Here is an 18,007-nt window from a genome sequence, read left to right as displayed (position 1 = left end):
ATACAGATATATAATATAATAGACAGGTACCCTCTGTCTCACACACAGCTTACCCCCAGTACTGTATATAGAGATATATAATATTATAGACAGGTTTCCTCTGTCTCACACACAGCTTCTCCCCAGTACTATATATACAGATATATAATATTACAGACAGGTTCCCTCTGTCCCACACACTGCTTCTCCCCAGTACTGTGTATACAGATATATAATATTACAGACAGGTTCCCTCTGTCTCACACACTGCTTCTCCCCAGTACTGTATATACAGATATATAATATTACAGACATGTTCCCTCTGTCTCACACGCAGCTTTATCCCCAGTACTGTATATACAGATATATAATATTATAGACAGGTTCCCTCTGTCTCACACACAGCTTATCCCCAGTACTGTATATACAGATATATAATATTATAGACAGGTTCCATCTTTCTCACAAACAGCTTATCCCCAGTAGTGTATATACAGATATATAATATTATAGACAGGTTCACTCTGTCTCACAAACAGCTTATCCCCAGTACTGTATATACAGATATATAATATTATAGACAGGTTTCCTCTGTCTCACACACAGCTTCTCCCCAGTACTGTATATACAGATATATAATATTATAGACACGTTCCCTCTGTCTCACACACACAGCTTACCCCCAGTACTGTATAAACAGATATATAATATTATAGACAGGTTCCCTCTGTCTCACACACAGCTTACCCCCAGTACTGTATATACAGATATATAATATTATAGACAGGTTCCCTCTGTCTCACACACAGCTTACCCCCAGTACTGTATATACAGATATATAATATTATAGACAGGTTCCCTCTGTCTCACACACAGCTTCTCCCCAGTACTGTATATACAGATATATAATATTATAGACACATTCCCTCTGTCTCACACACAGCTTACCCCCAGTACTGAATATACAGATATATAATATTATAGACAGGTTCCCTCTGTCTCACACACAGCTTCTCCCCAGTACTGTGTATACAGATATATAATATTACAGACAGATTCCCTCTGTCTCACACACTGCTTCTCCCCAGTACTGTGCATACAGATATATAATATTACAGACAGGTTCCCTCTGTCTCACACACTGCTTCTCCCCAGTACTGTATATACAGATATATAATATTATAGGCACGTTCCCTCTGTCTCCCACACAGCTTCTCCCCAGTACTGTATATACAGATATATAATATTATAGACACGTTCCCTCTGTCTCCCACACAGCTTCTCCCCAGTACTGTATATACAGATATATAATATTATAGACAGGTACCCTCTGTCTCACACACAGCTTACCCCCAGTGCTGTATATAGAGATATATAATCATATTATAGACAGGTTCCCTCTGTCTCACACACTGCTTATCCCCAGTAGTGTATATACAACTATATAATATTATAGAAAGGTTCCCTCTGTCTCACAAACAGCTTATCCCCAGTACTGTATATACAGATATATAATGTTATAGACAGGTTCCCTCTGTCTCACACACAGCTTATCCCCAGTACTGCATATACAGATATATAATATTATAGACAGGTTCCCTCTGTCTCACAAACAGCTTATCCCCAGTACTGTATATACAGATATTTATAATAATATTATAGACAGGTTCCCTCTGTCTCACAAACAGCTTCTCCCCAGTACTGTATATACAGATATATAATATTATAGACAGGTTCCCTCTGTCTCACACACAGCTTATCCCAAGTACTGTATATACAGATATATAATGTTATAGACAGGCTCCCTCTGTCTCACACACTGCTTTATCCCCAGTACTGTATACACAGATATATAATATTATAGACAGGTACCCTCTGCCTCACAAACAGCTTATCCCCAGCACTGTATATACAGATATATAATATTACAGACAGGTTCCCTCTGTCTCACACACAGCTTATCCCCAGTACTGTATACACAGATATATAATATTATAGACAGGTACCCTCTGTCTCACACACAGCGTATCCCCAGTACTGTGTATACAGATATATAATATTATAGACAGGTTCCCTCTGTCTCACACACAGCTTCTCCCCAGTACTGTATATACAGATATATAATATTATAGACAGGTTCCCTCTGTCTCACACACAGCTTATCCCCAGCACTGTATATACAGATATAAAATATTATAGACAGGTTCCCTCTGTCTCACACACAGCTTATCCCAAGTACTGTATACACAGATATATAATATTATAGACAGTTACCCTCTGTCTCACAAACAGCTTCTCCCCAGTACTGTATATACAGATATATAATATTATAGACAGGTTCCCTCTGTCTCACAAACAGTACTCCCCAGTACTGTATATACAGATATATAATGTTATAGACAGGTTCATTTTGCCTCTCACGCAGTGTATACCCATTCCTTTATATACAGATATATAATAGTATAGACAGGTACTGTTTTATGTCTTATACACATCCCCATCCCGAGTACCTTCTGCCTCAGAGAACCTTATACGAGGTCACTATGTACACAGTTACCATGAAGATGCCGGGCTAAGGACCGAGAGCAATCTGAGAAAATATATCACTACGGACTACACTTCCCAACATGCCGTTTACGGCTGATAACTACTGAGCCAATCTGTTTACAGCGCGGTTCAGTGACGTAACCATTGTCAGCTAGTACTAGTAACCAATAAGAACATGGTACTGCGCTTAATGTTAATTAAAATACGAAGGTGTGTTCTATCTGGGTTGGTTAGCTATAGTAATCTGCTATTGGTTGCATTCGCTTAAAGAGGGCGAGTGACGAAATCTATTGATTACATCTGCTGCCATTCTCATCAAGGGGCGGGTACGTATGGTTTGTATTAGTAATAACCTTTTATGTAATTACTATAAAAGACCAGAGAGGGCGTAAGGACACACATGACCCACCTGAAGTTGCAAACGTTTTATTCAATATTAAATAAAAGAAAAAATATAAAAATAAGCTTTGTGTCACTTACTATAACCCAAACACACCCCTGACTGAGAATACACGAAACTGTATAAATCTTACTAAACAAGTGCAAATATACTGAACCTTGTTATTCAAGGAACTCGCCTTACAGGATTCCTCAAAAAATATCTTTATCTCAAACTAATCCAACAAGAGAGTGCGCTAAAGAAATGCAGCTTTAATTGATATTATAGTATTTAATAAATAGTATTTTACAAAAAAAAAAAAGAAATTTTAATCACAATACTACATACATTAATTAATGACTACCTGTGGGTTCAAAAATAAAATAAAATTTTTAGCATAAAAAGCAAATGGGTTCGTAAAATCTTAAAAAGCAAATTGATTCATAGACTGCAAGTGGTCAGTTCATAAAAAGTCCATTGTTTAATCCAAAAACAGTTGTACAAGTGTTTAACCCCTGCCTTAGTGACCAAAGCACTTATCCATTTTCTGTCCGTTTGGGACCAGGGCTATTTTTACATTTTTGCGGTGTTTGTGTTTAGCTGTAATTTTCCTCTTACTCATTTACTGTACCCACACATATTATATACCGTTTTTCTCACCATTAAATGGACTTTCTAAAGATACCATTAGTTTTATCATATCTTATAATTTACTATAAAAAAAATATAAAATATGAGGAAAAATTGGAATAAAACACACTTTTTCTAACTTTGACCCCAAAATCTGTGACACATCTACAACCACCAAAAAACACCCATGCTAAATAGTTTCTAAATTTTGTCCTGAGTTTAGAAATACCCAATGTTTACATCTTCTTTGCTTTTTTTGTAAGTTATAGGGCAATAAATACAAGTAGCACTTTGCTATTTCCAAACCATTATTTTTCAAAATTAGCGCTAGTTACATTGGAACCCTGAGATCTGTCAGGAATCTCTTAATATCCCTTGACATTTGTATATTTTATTTTAGTAGACAACCCAAAGTATTGATCTAGGCCCATTTTGGTATATTTCATACCACCATTTCACCACCAAATGCGATTAAATACAAAAAATTGTTCACTTTTTCAATAATTTTTTCACAAACTTTTGGTTTCTCACTGAAATTATTTACAAACAGCTTGTGCAATTATGGCTTAAATTATTGTAAATTTTTCTCTGGGATCCCCTTTGTTCAGAAATAGCAGACATATATGGCTTTGGCGTTGCTTTTTGGTAATTAGAAGGCTGCTAAATGCCACTGCGCACTACACGTGTATTATGCCCAGCAGTGAAGGGGTTAATTAGGGAGCATGTAGGGAGCTTTTAGGGGTAATTTTAGCTTTAGTATAGTGTAGTAGGCAACCCCAAGTATTGATCTAGGCCAATTTTGGTATATTTAATGCCACCATTTCACCGCCAAATGCGATCAAATTAAAAAAAAACGTTAAATTTTTCACAATTTTAGGTTTCTCACTGAAATCATTTACAAACAGCTTGTGCAATTATGGCAGAAATGGTTGTAAATGCTTCTCTGGGATCCCCTTTATTCAGAAATAGCAGACATATATGGCTTTGGCGTTGCTTTGTGGTAATTAGAAGGCCGCCAAATGCCGCTGCGCATCACACGTGTATTATGGCTAGCAGTGATGGGGTTAATTATGTAGCTTGTAGGGAGCTTGCAGGGTTAATTTTAGCTTTAGTGTAAAACATCAGACCCCCTGATCCCTCCCAAACAGCTCTCTTCCCTCCCCCACCCCACAATTGTCCCTGCCATCTTAAGTACTGGCAGAAACTCTGCCAGTACTAAAATAAAAGCTATATTTGGGCTTTTTTTGGGCATATTTACATATGCTGCTGTGTAGGATCCCCCTTAGCCCCCAACCTCACTGATCCCCCACCAAACAGCTTTCTAACCCTCCCCCTCTGCCTTAATGGGCGCCATCTTGGGAACTGGCAGCTGTCTGCCAGTACCCAGTCTAATAACAAAAAGTATGTTTTTTGGGTTTTTTTATTGCCCTTTTCTGTAGTGTAGCTTCCCCCCCCCCAAGACCAACCCCCACCCCTTCCAGAACCCTTAGATCATAATTGATTTTGTTAATATATATATTTTTTTTAACATTTCTTAACTTTTTTTTCTGCAGTGTAACGGTTCCCGCCCACTCCCACCCCGTGCACGCGCCCGCCCACCGCCCCCCGTGCACGCGCGCGCTCCCGTGCGCGCCCCCGTCTGTCCCGCCCCTGATCCCGCCCCACTCCACTCGGCACATCGATGGCCGCCCACCCGCCTCCCAGACTTGCTCCCACCCACCAACGATACCGGCCACCGATGTCCGGTTCAGAGAGGGCCACAGAGTGGCTCTCTCTGCATCGGATGGCCAAGGGGGGTTATTGCAGGATGCCTCGATATCGAGGCATCACTGCAATAACCGGAAAGCAGCTGGAAGTGAGCAGGATCGCTTCCAGCTGCTTTCCAGACCAAGGACGTACGCCACACGTCCTCGGTCATTAACTGTATTTTTTTTTAGGAAGTGTGGCGTACGTCCTTGGTCGTTAAGGGGTTAAAGGGACACTGAACCCACATTTTTTCTTTCATGATTCAGATAGAGCAGGCAATTTTAAGCAACTTTCTAATTTACTCCTATTGTCAATTTTTCTTCATGCTCTTGCTATCTTTATTTGAAAAGCATGAATGTAAGTTTAGAAGCCGGCCCATTTGGACCTGGGTTGTCCTTGCTGATTGGACAGCACCAATAAACATGTGCTGAGTGCTGTCCATTGTCCTGAACCAAAAATTGTCTGGCTTCTTAGCTTAGATGCCTTTTTTTTTTCTTCAAATAAAGATAGCAAGAGAACGAAGAAAATTTGATAATAGGAGTAAATTAGAAAGTTGCTTAAAATTGCATGCTCTATCTGAACCATGAAAGAAAAAATTTGGGTTTAGTGTCCCTACAATACAGATCACTTAGTGACTGCTACCCAGGTATACCCCAGACTGAGCAGACTCTAATGACACCAAAGTTAGGATGCTAACTTGGGCATAGAACCCCTCAAAAACCCTAAATGCACTGCCCCATTCACCCTCGCACTCGCAGTGCATTTTGGGGAATACATGGGAATCTTATCCCCAAGTTATTGTTTTAACTTTGATATCATTTGATTCTGCTCGGTCTCGGGTATACTTGGGTAGTAGTCGGTACATTTTTCTCTTTGTTTTTATTTTACATGGAAATCAACATTAGGTTTTGAATAACAAAAAAGGGTCTGACTTTGGGTGGGTGCAAATGATCTGCTGCAGGCAGCCTGTCTCATCTGCCATTAGGAAATAAAAGCACATAGAATTTACATAAATATGGGGTGGTGGGTACACTGATATAACAGAATGATAAAGATTGTCAAGATAATTTGTACCAAATAAACAGAGCTGTGCAGCTACAACCTCAGCCTGGGGTCTATGCTTTCTGCCTGCATCTTGTGACCATCCCAACAGCCTGAATGTGTTATGTAATACAGCTTAGCCAGTGATACAAGCCAGCCTGGGTCCCCTGCTCCTTGTGTCCATCCCCAACAGCCTGAATGTGTTATGTAATACAGCTCAGCCAGTGATACAAGCTAGCCTGGGTCCCCTGCTCCTTGTGTCAATCCCCTACAGCCTGAATGTGTTATGTTATACAGCTCAGCCAGTGATACAAGCCAGCCTGGGTCCCCTGCTCCTTGTGTCCATCTCCAATAGCCAGAGCTATTTGTCTTCCTGCAGAACCTGTTATGTAATATAGCTCAGCACAGTCAGACATACAAGGCAGCCTGGGGCCATACTCTCTGCTCCTTGTGATCTTCCCCAACAGCCAGAGCTATTTGTCTTTTTGCAGAACCTGTTATGTAATAAAGCTCAGCACAGCCAGATATACAAGGCAGCCTGGGGCCATACTCTCTGATCCTTGTGACCTTCCCCAACAGCCATAGCTATTTGTCTTCCTGCAGAACCTATTAAGTAATAAAGCTCAGCTCGGCCAGAGATACAACACGCCAGCCTGTGGCCCCTGCTCTCTGCTCCTTGTTACCACCTCCAATAGCCAGAGCTATTTGTCTTGCTGCAGTACCTAAAGCTCAGCACAGCTAGACATACAAGCCAGACTGGAAATCAGAGCACTGGGGAGGTGCAATCAACCTGGGAGGCAAATGTACCACATTTTTCAAGTGTTAAGTACAAAGAATGATTAATTCCTCCTCCTTATGCTGAAAAACAAATTCTGAGACCAGAATCAGATGTGGAGTTTTTGCAGTAGGACACATTGTGCTCCTCTGGATACAGAAGGACAATTTCAGGATGCAGCAGGACACACTGACCTTGTTTAGGCACAGGACTTGTCTTGGTTTTCCTTCAGGGGGAGCAATTGATCTTCTCTGGAAACAGAAGGGCATCTCTTTTGCTTTTTGTTCAGCGAGACCTATTAAACGTCTCTGGGCACAGAAGTGTATGTCTTGCGATTTTCCTTCAGGGAGACCTATTGAGCACATGAGGACACATTTTGCTTATCCTGACTTAAGCAAGACCTATTGAGCTTCTCTGGGCACCAAGGACAACTCTTGCTTTTCCCAACTTCAGCAAGACCTTTTGAGCTTCTCTTGGCACAGAAGGGCATTTATTGCTTTTCCTGACTTCAAGGAAACCAACTGAGATTCTCTGGGCACAGAAGGACATCTTGTGCTAGAGCTACTGCAGATACCACAGGCACCTCCAGCATGAGATCATTTCTGGGCTCTCTTTATAGTGGGTCAATTTTAGATGTAGTTTCTGCAGAAGGACATCTCCTGGTTAAGTCATATTAGGATTTGTTTGTTCCACTAAACATATGGAACTACCCAGAGGTCAACATGTTACCAGCTCCTGTAATTGCCTTGGGAGCCACCCTTGGAACAGCTACAGGTATCTTTGCTATCTTTGGACTGATATGCTTTTGCATGTGTTTAAAGTGTAAGAATATGTTCTCTGGCCACCAGAATGAGAGACCGGTGACCATGATTATGGTGCAGCCAGGACCTCTGGTAAGTGTGTGTTTTGCCCCCAAACCCCATGTAACTGCTCATGTAATGCCCCCACACCCCATGCAACTTCACATGTGTGTAATGCCCCCTATACCTTTGCAACTGCTCATGTGTGTAATGCCCCCGCACCTCATGCAACTGCTCATTTACGTAATGCCCCCACACCTTGTGCAACTGCTCATGTGTATAATGCCCCTACACCCCATGCAACTACTCATGTGTGTAATACACCAACATCCCATGCAACTGCTCATGTGTGTAATACACCTACATCCCATGCAACTGCTCATGTGTGTAATGCCCCCTACACCTCATGCAACTGCTCATGTGTGTAATGTCCCCTACACCTCATACAACTGCTCATGTGTGTTATGCGCCCACACCCCATGCAACTGCTTGTGTGTGTAATGCCCCCACACCTCATGCAACTGCTTATGTGTGTAATACCCCCTACACCTCATGCAACCGCTCATGTGTGTAATGCCCCTATACCTCATGCAACTGCTCATGTATGTAATGCCCCCTACACCTCATGCAACTGCTCATGTGTGTAATGCCCCCCTACACCTCATGCAACTGCTCATGTGTGTAATGCACCCACACCCCATGCAACTGCTCATGTGTGTAATGCACCCACACCCCATGCAACTGCTCATGTGTGTAATGCGCCCACACCCCATGCAACTGCTCATGTGTGTAATGCACCCACACCCCATGCAACTGCTCATGTGTGTAATGCGCCCACACCCCATGCAACTGCTCATGTGTGTAATGCCCACACCTCATGCAACTGCTTATGTGTGTAATGCCCCCCTACACCTCATGCAACCGCTCATGTGTGTAATGCCCCCTATACCTCATGCAACTGCTCATATACGTAATGCCCCCCTACACCCCATGCAACTGCTCATGTGTTTAATGCCGCCTACACCTCATGCAACTGCTAACTGACTACAGGTATTTACAAATGACTATGTATGTAATGCTCTCTACGTCTGTACAACTGCCTGTATGTTACAACTGACTATGGGCTTGTTTCCAAACCTTAGTACCAGGTTTCCATTGAAAAGGTTTCCTCTTTGCCACCTTTTTCCACCCGATGCCGGATTTCTAAAACATTAATAGGTTACTATGGTAACCTGACCTTACACTACACTCGATCACATATACGGCGCCGCCGTATATTTTACCCGTATATTTTACCCGTCGTTCGCTGTTAGAATAAAATCAATCACCTAACGCATGCGCAATATCTACCTCTCAACCGCAACCCCCCAACCTCAATAACTAATGTATTAACCCCTAATCCGCCAACCCCCATACCGCAAAGTATCAAAGTTATTAAACCCCTAAACCGCCATCCCCCCACAACGCAAACTATCTATAAAATCTATTAACCCCTAATCCGCAATGCCTCCACAACGCAAACGATCTATTTAAACTATTAAACCCTAGTCCGCTATTAACCCACATCGCAATTAACCTAATAAATCTATTAACCCCTAAACCGCCAAACCTCACAACGCAAATAACTAATCACTAAGCCCCCTAACCTAACACCCCCTAAATTAACCCCATTACATAAATTAAAAAAATCCAAAATTACAATTAAAATAAAAAAGCTAACATTACTTAAAAAATAAAAAAACTGAGTTTAAATTACGCTAAAATTACATAAAATAAAAAAGTCTAACATTACATAAAATAAACAAAATTATCAAAAATAATTTTTTTTTATTTATTTTAACTAGGTAGAATAGTTACTAAATAGTAGAAACAAAAAAAGTCCCAGCACTATCCGGATGATTCAGATGTATAGTCAGGTATAAGAAAAAGGAAAAAAGCTTATAAGTAAAAAAAACAAAATCCTTTATTGATCATGAGATAAACTCATACATTAAAAGCCTGCAGAAAACATCTGACCGGTTTCGGCTTAGATAGCCGTAACCCTAGATGTAATCAAAGTAGCACCTGTGCACCGTATATACACAGAAGCACCTCCCATGGGAGTATTAATTAAAAACAGAAACCTAAGCTCAATAGCTTCGTAACAGATTTTAAAGTTACAGACTTATAAATTTACCAAAACAGTGTCATTAAACAAAGAATGCTGTTTTGTTTATATAAAAAAATCTAGTTTTCTTACCGCAATACCAATACAAGATAATAATCAAAAGCATTGTTAAAATAAATATATATATAAGAGAGAGAGAGAGAGAGAGAGAGGACCTTGGAAAAGATAAGATGAAATTGAAGCAAGTCCTGTATATATGCATACATATCTCACATGTTTATTATTTCTCCCCCTTCTTTTTAATTATTTTAATTATTTTTCTTTAAGTTATTTTACCTATGTTTCAAACAAGCCTAAATGAGAAATAGTTAAACACATAGTAGGAATGTGACATATGAACAATAAGAAAAATTAAGAATCAAAAAATAGAAAAGAGGTGGAAAGAAGGTGTGTATATATGCATAAAATATAAAGTAATAACAGCTTAAGAGATCTTGCAACTGCGGTTATATAAAGCAGACCTATATTATACCTAATAACAAAATGTTAAATAGTAAGGAAAAAATAATATGGCCCAGCTATAACAGAAGATGCCTACTCAACAGAATATTAACATATACTTGGCAGGTAAACATTGAGTCTATCTATGCCAATAGTTAATTATATCAAATTCAGAGTTGAAACCCCCAGGCAGCAGGCTACCGAGCTTGTGTATCCAATAAATCTCTTGTCTTAATAGTATTTGTACTTTATCACTAACACAACAAGGTGTGGTGATTTGCTCGATAGCCTGCCACCTGAAGGTGTCAACTTCTCCATGATGAATTTCAAGAAAATGTTTAGCAAGTGCCAATACAGCTCTTTCTTGGGAGACATAGGACAAATGCTCACTTATACGTTTGCCCACTGTACGAGTGGTCTGACCAACATACTGTCTGTTACATTGTACACACTCAATCAAATATATAACATACTTGTTGCCACATTTAATGCATTTTAGTATGAAATACCTCCTGTGTAATGGCTAAAGTGAAAGTTTTTGACACATGAATATGATCGCATGATTTGCACAATCTTTTCCCACATTTGTAGGTACCCTTTACTTTTAGCCAGGAGCTACCACTATCCTGTTTTGGTAATAGGCTTGGAGAAAGCATATTTCCTAATGATAGGTTGCGTTTGTATACAAAATTGCAACCATCCTCAATGGTCTTACATAAAATTTTATCTCCTCATAGAATAGGGAGATTTCTTTTGACTATTTGACAAACCTGATGATATTGATTAGAATATGCCGTAATTAGCGTTGGCTTGGTCTTAGCATATGTTTGTAGTTCTGTGTCTATAGCTTTGGCTTCAAACAGTTTATGTCTTTGAATTTGATTCACTTCCCAAAAGGCTTTATTTATAGTTTTCTTAGGGTAACCCCTAGCCTTAAATCTCTTTTTGAGATCCTCACTCTCTGTCTGGAAATCCCTCTCTGAAGTACAGTTACATTTAGCTCTCAAAAACTGACTTTTAGCTATTCCTCTAAATACATGTCCGGGGTGACTACTCCGGGCATGCAAGAGGGTGTTGCCAGAGATAGGTTTCCTGTAAAGAGATGAGGAAATACTATTGAGGCTACTGTCAGCAAATAGAGTTATATCCAAGTAATTGATAGTGTTTTGGTTCCATTCAAATGTGAATCTCAAACCCACTTCATTGTGTTTAAGATATTTCACTAATTTGACTGCTTTTTGGTAGTCAGCTGACCCCACAACAAGGAGATTGTCAATGAATCTCCTATATTTAACAAAATTTTGAGCAAACTGATTAATACCTCCAAAGACGTGGAACCGCTCCCACCAGCCCATGAATAGGTTCGCGTATGATGGGGCAAATTTTGCTCCCATAGCAGTTCCACGTCTTTGGAGGTAAAACACATCAGAAAACATAAAGAAATTGTGGTTTAACAAAAACTCAACTGCTCTGATGACAAACTCCTTATGTTTAACTGTTAGTTTGGTATATCTGTCCAAAAAGAAAGACACAGCCTGCAACCCGAAAGTATGGGGTATTGAGGAGTACAAGGCCACCACATCAATCGTGATCCAGGTATACCTTGATTCCCAGGCAGTGCCCTCCAATTTGGATAGTACATGAGAGGTGTCTCGTACATAGCTTGGTAATGACTGGACAAGAGGCTGTAAAAATTGGTCGACCCATTTGGATAAAGGCTCCAAAAGCGAGCTAATTCCTGCTAATATGGGCCTACCTTGTACATTAGTAATACTTTTATGGACCTTCGGGAAATGGTGAAAGATGGGCATAATCGGATTATCAACCATGAGACAATCAAATGTCTGTTTGTCTAGAATGCCCATTTCCACACCATCATCCAATAGGCCCCTAAGTAACTCTTTATATTGTATAGTTGGGTCTCTAGGCAGAGCACCACCACACTACCACCTTTGTCTGACTGGCAAATTACAATCTCTTTGTTGTTTTGAAGATTGGTTATTGATTCCCTTTCCAGACGTGATAGATTAGAAGGATTCCTTTAGTCTGACTTTGACAGTTCAGTTAGATCTACTACTCTTTTATGAAACACTTCTAAACTTTTACCCCTAGATTGTATAGGGTAAAAGTTAGATTTTGGTCTCATAGGAGTGGACATGGGTCTAATCAGATTGGAGGCTAAGTCTTGCCCATGAGATAGATCTTCAAGATCTATTAAAGTGCATACATCACTAAAGGACATAGTAATCTGATGTACCTCCTGTTGATTAGTGTACCCACTAACTGTCACCTCATTACTATGTGAGGCAGAGAAGCCGGTCAGATGTTTTCTGCAGGCTTTTAATGTATGAGTTTATCTCATGATCAATAAAGGATTTTGTTTTTTTTTACTTATAAGCTTTTTTCCTTTTTCTTATACCTGACTATACATCTGAGTACAGGGACTCCTTTCCCATTCAGCACACCGGGATTGCTTGGGGTCACTAGACGCCTGTGACGTCATTTTCAGCAGAGGAGGCATTGGATCTGCTTGTGAGAAGCCGGGCAGAGTGTACACAGGAGCGGCACAGGAAAAGGATTCGAATCACAGCAAGCCGGCTAAATTGAAGAGTAACGGTATTGTCTTCTTGTTATTTTTTATTGTGATCTGCTAACATCGCTAGTTGCACAGCTTGGGGCATGGAATAAGCAGGAGGTGGTACGTTTGCTAAACAGCGTGAGTGAGTGAGTGAGTGAGTCATAGACCATCAGCTGTTAAGGCTACATGGATTATCGTACAGAGCATACTCCCTATAGGCTACCTATTAGACCCTGCTGTGCTGTTGCTTAGCTTGTTTTTACTGACAACGGATACAATCTTTAACCTGACTTTACCGCATAAAGGACTTGTGTGCTATACTAACAGTGTGTGGGATGATGCTTCCTGAAGGTTTGGCATGTATGACTCTGCAACTGCTGCTTTATTAGCTCTCTCTGAAGTACACTCCGCTAGTTGCATAAAGTAACAGCTTCCCAGAGACTTCCTTACACACTTACTTGTACACTGAGACAGTTCTTTTATTTTTTTTTACTAAATAGTTATTAACTATTTAATAACTACCTAGCTAAAATAAATACAAATTGACCTGTAAAATAAAACTTAACCTAAGTTACACTAACACCTAACACTACACTACAATTAAATAATTTACCTAAATTAAATACAATTGAATTCATTTTAAAAAATCATCTAAATTACCAAAAAACAAACACTAAATTACAGAAAATAAAAAACAAACTACAAGATATTTAAACTAATTACACCTAATTTAATAGCCTTATCAAAATAAAAAAGCCCACCCAAAATAAAAAAAAACCCTAGCCTAAACTGAACTACCAATAGCCCTTAAAAGGCCTTTTGTAGGGCATTGCCCTAAGTTAAACAGCTCTTTTACCTTTAAAAAAACTAAGTTCCCCCTAACAGTAAAAAAAAACCCAAAATAAAAAACTAACACTAAAAAATCCTAAACTACCCATTGCCCCTAAAGGCTGTTAAAATCAGCCAATAGGATTTCAGTAGCTCTCATCCTATTGGCTGTTTTGAATTTGAAGAATCAAATCAGCCAATAGGATTGCAAGGGACACCATATTTAATTGCGCACCTTAAATTCACTATTCAGTGTACGGCGGCGATCGTATGAAGAGGATCCTCCACGCTCCATGGTTCCGCGGTCGCCGGTCTTCAGTTCCGCGGTCCTGGATGAAGATAGAAGAGGTCGCCGCTTGGAAGAAGACTTCACCGTCGGACTTCAGGAACTGTGAGTATCTATGTGGGGGTTAGAGTTAGGCTTTTTTTTATTTTTTTTTTATTAGGGATTTGGGGGCTGAAAAAGAGATTAATGCCCTTTTAAGGGCAGTAAAAGAGCTGAATGCCGATAAAAATGCCCCTTTAGGGGCAATGGGTAGTTTAGGACTTTTTAGTGTTAGTTTTTTTATTTTGGGGGGTTTGGTGGGTGGGGGGGGTTTACTTTTAGGGGGAACTTACGGCTAGATTTAGAGTTTTGTCGGTAACGACCCGGGTAGCTAACGCTGGCTTTTTTCTGGCCGCTCCTTTAAAATAACTCTGGTATTGAGAGTCCATATAATGTCAGCGTTAGGCTCCAAAAAAGGAGTGTAGAGCATATTTAACGCAAATGCAACTCTCGATACCAGACGCGGCCAGCCTCAAAAACGTGCTTGTGCACGATTCCCCCATAGGAAACAATGGGGCTGTTTGAGCTGGAAAAAAAACCTAACACCTGCAAAAAAGCCGCGTTCAGCTCCTAACGCAGCCCCATTGTTTGCTATGGGGAAACACTTCCTACGTCTGCACCTAACACTCTAACATATACCCCGAGTCTAAACACCCCTAACCTTACACTTATTAACCCCTATTCTGCCGCCCCCGCTATCGCTGACCCCTGAATATTATTTTTAACCCCTAATCTGCCGCTCCGTAAACCGCCGCTACTTACATTATCCCTATGTACCCCTAATCTGCTGCCCCTAACACCGCCAACCCCTATATTATATTTATTAACCCCTAATCTGCCCCCCACAACGTCGCCTCCACCTGCCTACACTTATTAACCCCTAATCTGCCGACCGGACCGCTTTGCTATTATTATAAAGCTATTAACCCCTAATCCGCCTCACTAACCCTATAATAAATAGTATTAACCCCTAATCTGCCCTCCCTAACATCGCCAACACCTAACTTCAAACATTAACCCCTAATCTGCCGACTGGAGCTCACCGCTATTCTAATAAATGTATTAACCCCTAAAGCTAAGTCTAACCCTAACACTAACACCCCCCTAAATTAAATATAATTTAAATCTAACGAAATTAATTAACTCTTCTTAAATAAATTATTCCTATTTAAAGCTAAATACTTACCTGTAAAATAAATCCTAATATAGCTACAATATAAATTATAATGATATTATAGCTATTTTAGGATTTATATTTATTTTACAGGTAACTTTGTATTTATTTTAACCAGGTACAATAGCTATTAAATAGTTAAGAACTATTTAATAGCTAAAATAGTTAAAATAATTACAAATTTACCTGTAAAATAAATCCTAACCTAAGTTACAATTAAACCTAACACTAGACTATCAATAAATTAATTAAATAAAATACCTACAATTACCTACAATTAAACCTAACACTACACTATCAATACATTAATTAAATACAAATCCTACAAATAAATACAATGAAATAAACGAACTAAAGTACAAAAAATAAAAAAGAACTAAGTTACAAAAAATAAAAAAATATTTACAAACATTAGAAATATATTACAACAATTTTAAACTAATTACACCTACTCTAAGCCCCCTAATAAAATAACAAAGCCCCCCAAAATAAAAAAATGCCCTACCCTATTCTAAATTACTAAAGTTCAAAGCTCTTTTACCTTACCAGCCCTGAACAGGGCCCTTTGTGGGGCATGCCCCAAGAAGTTCAGCTCTTTTGCCTGTAAAAAAAACATACAATACCCCCCCCAACATTACAACCCACCACCCACATACCCCTAATCTAACCCAAACCCCCCTTAAATAAACCTAACACTAAGCCCCTGAAGATCTCCCTACCTTGAGTCGTCTTCACCCAGCCGAGCCAAATTCTTCATCCAAGCGGAGCAAGAAGAGGTCCTCCATCCGGTAGAAGTCTTCATCCAAGCGGGGCAGAAGAGGTCTTCCATCCGATTGAAGTCTTCATCCAAGCGGGATCTTCTATCGTCATCCATCCGGAGCGGAGCGGCAGCATCCTGAAGACCTCCGACGCGGAACATCCCTCCTGGCCGACGACTGAAAGACGAATGACGGTTCCTTTAAATGACGTCATCCAAGATGGCGTCCCTCGAATTCCGATTGGCTGATAGGATTCTATCAGCCAATCGGAATTAAGGTAGGAATATTCTGATTGGCTGATGGAATTAGCCAATCAGATTCAATTTCAATCCGATTGGCTGATCCAATCAGCCAATTAGATTGAGCTCGCATTCTATTGGCTGTTCCGATCAGCCAATAGAATGCGAGCTCAATCTGATTGGCTGATTGGATCAGCCAATCGGATTGAACTTGATTCTGATTGGCTGATTCCATCAGCCAATCAGAATATTCCTACCTTAATTCCGATTGGCTGATAGAATCCTATCAGCCAATCGGAATTCGAGGGACGCCATCTTGGATGACGTCATTTAAAGGAACCGTCATTCGTCATCTAGTCATCGGAGAAGAAGGATGGATCCGCGATGGAGGTCTTCAAGATGGAGCCGGTCCTCATCGGATGAAGATAGAAGATGCCGCTTTGAAGAAGATGGTTGCCGGTCTGGATCTACTCTTCTTCCCGCCGTCGGATGATGGATGTCTAGCCCCCGCTTGGGCTTGGATGAAGATTTTGGAGCCAGGACAGATTGGTGATGCCTGGTTAGGTGAAGATAAGGTAGGAAGATCTTCAGGGGCTTAGTGTTAGGTTTATTTAAGGGGGGTTTGGGTTAGATTAGGGGTGGTGGGTTGTAATGTTGGGGGGGGGTATTGTATGTTTTTTTTTACAGGCAAAAGAGCTGAATTCTTTGGGGCATGCCCCGCAAAGGGCCCTGTTCAGGGCTGGTAAGGTAAAAGAGCTTTGAACTTTAGTAATTTAGAATAGAGTAGGGCATTTTTTTTATTTTGGGGGGCTTTGTTATTTTATTAGGGGGTTTAGAGTAGGTGTAATTAGTTTAAAATTGTTGTAATATATTTCTAATGTTTGTAAATATTTTTTTATTTTTTGTAACTTAGTTCTTTTTTATTTTTTGTACTTTAGTTAGTTTATTTCATTGTATTTATTTGTAGATATTGTATTTAATTAATGTATTGATTGTGTAGTGTTAGGTTTAATTGTAGGTAATTGTAGGTATTTTATTTAAGTAATTTATTGATAGTCTAGTGTTAGGTTTAATTGTAACTTAGGTTAGGATTTATTTCACAGGTAAATTTGTAATTATTTTAACTATTTTAGCTATTAAATAGTTCTTAACTATTTAATAGCTATTGTACCTGGTTAAAATAAATACAAAGTTACCTGTAAAATAAATATAAATCCTAAAATAGCTATAATATCATTATAATTTATATTGTAGCTATATTAGGATTTATTTTACAGGTAAGTATTTAGCTTTAAATAGGAATAATTTATTTAAGAAGAGTTAATTAATTTCGTTAGATTTAAATTATATTTAACTTAGGGGGGTGTTAGTGTTAGGGTTAGACTTAGCTTTAGGGGTTAATACATTTATTAGAATAGCGGTGAGCTCCAGTCGGCAGATTAGGGGTTAATAATTGAAGTTAGGTGTCGGCGATGTTAGGGAGGGCAGATTAGGGGTTAATACTATTTATTATAGGGTTAGTGAGGCGGATTAGGGGTTAATAACTTTATTATAGTAGCGCTCAGGTCCGCTCGGCAGATTAGGAGTTAATAAGTGTAGG

At 39.6% G+C, this 18,007-nt stretch overlaps 2 protein-coding genes across 4 annotated transcripts in view; one reads left to right on the top strand and one right to left on the bottom strand.

Moving 5' to 3' along the window:
* LOC128666136 (gastrula zinc finger protein XlCGF17.1-like) overlaps window positions 1–2,596 on the bottom strand; it is a 190,812-nt gene extending 188,216 nt beyond the window's left edge. Inside the window, exon 1 of one of the 2 annotated variants that reach the window (XM_053720562.1) lies at window positions 2,490–2,596. The gene's annotated coding sequence lies outside the window, so the exon portion shown is untranslated. The remainder of the gene's footprint in view (window positions 1–2,489) is intronic. The other variant, XM_053720561.1, reaches the window with a different exon arrangement.
* Window positions 2,597–6,851: 4,255 nt separating this feature from the next.
* The window catches only part of LOC128666135 (synaptotagmin-13-like), a 73,448-nt gene continuing 62,292 nt past the window's right edge, over window positions 6,852–18,007 (top strand). Inside the window, exon 1 of one of the 2 annotated variants that reach the window (XM_053720558.1) lies at window positions 6,852–7,990. In XM_053720558.1, coding sequence (XP_053576533.1) covers window positions 7,820–7,990 — 171 coding nt within the window. In that variant the 5' untranslated portion in view covers window positions 6,852–7,819. The remainder of the gene's footprint in view (window positions 7,991–18,007) is intronic. The other variant, XM_053720560.1, reaches the window with a different exon arrangement.

Source organism: Bombina bombina, chromosome 7 (genome assembly GCF_027579735.1).
Source record: "Bombina bombina isolate aBomBom1 chromosome 7, aBomBom1.pri, whole genome shotgun sequence".
NCBI lineage: Eukaryota > Metazoa > Chordata > Amphibia > Anura > Bombinatoridae > Bombina > Bombina bombina.
Note: the sequence above shows the minus strand (reverse complement) of the source record. Positions and strands in the feature narration are given on the sequence as shown.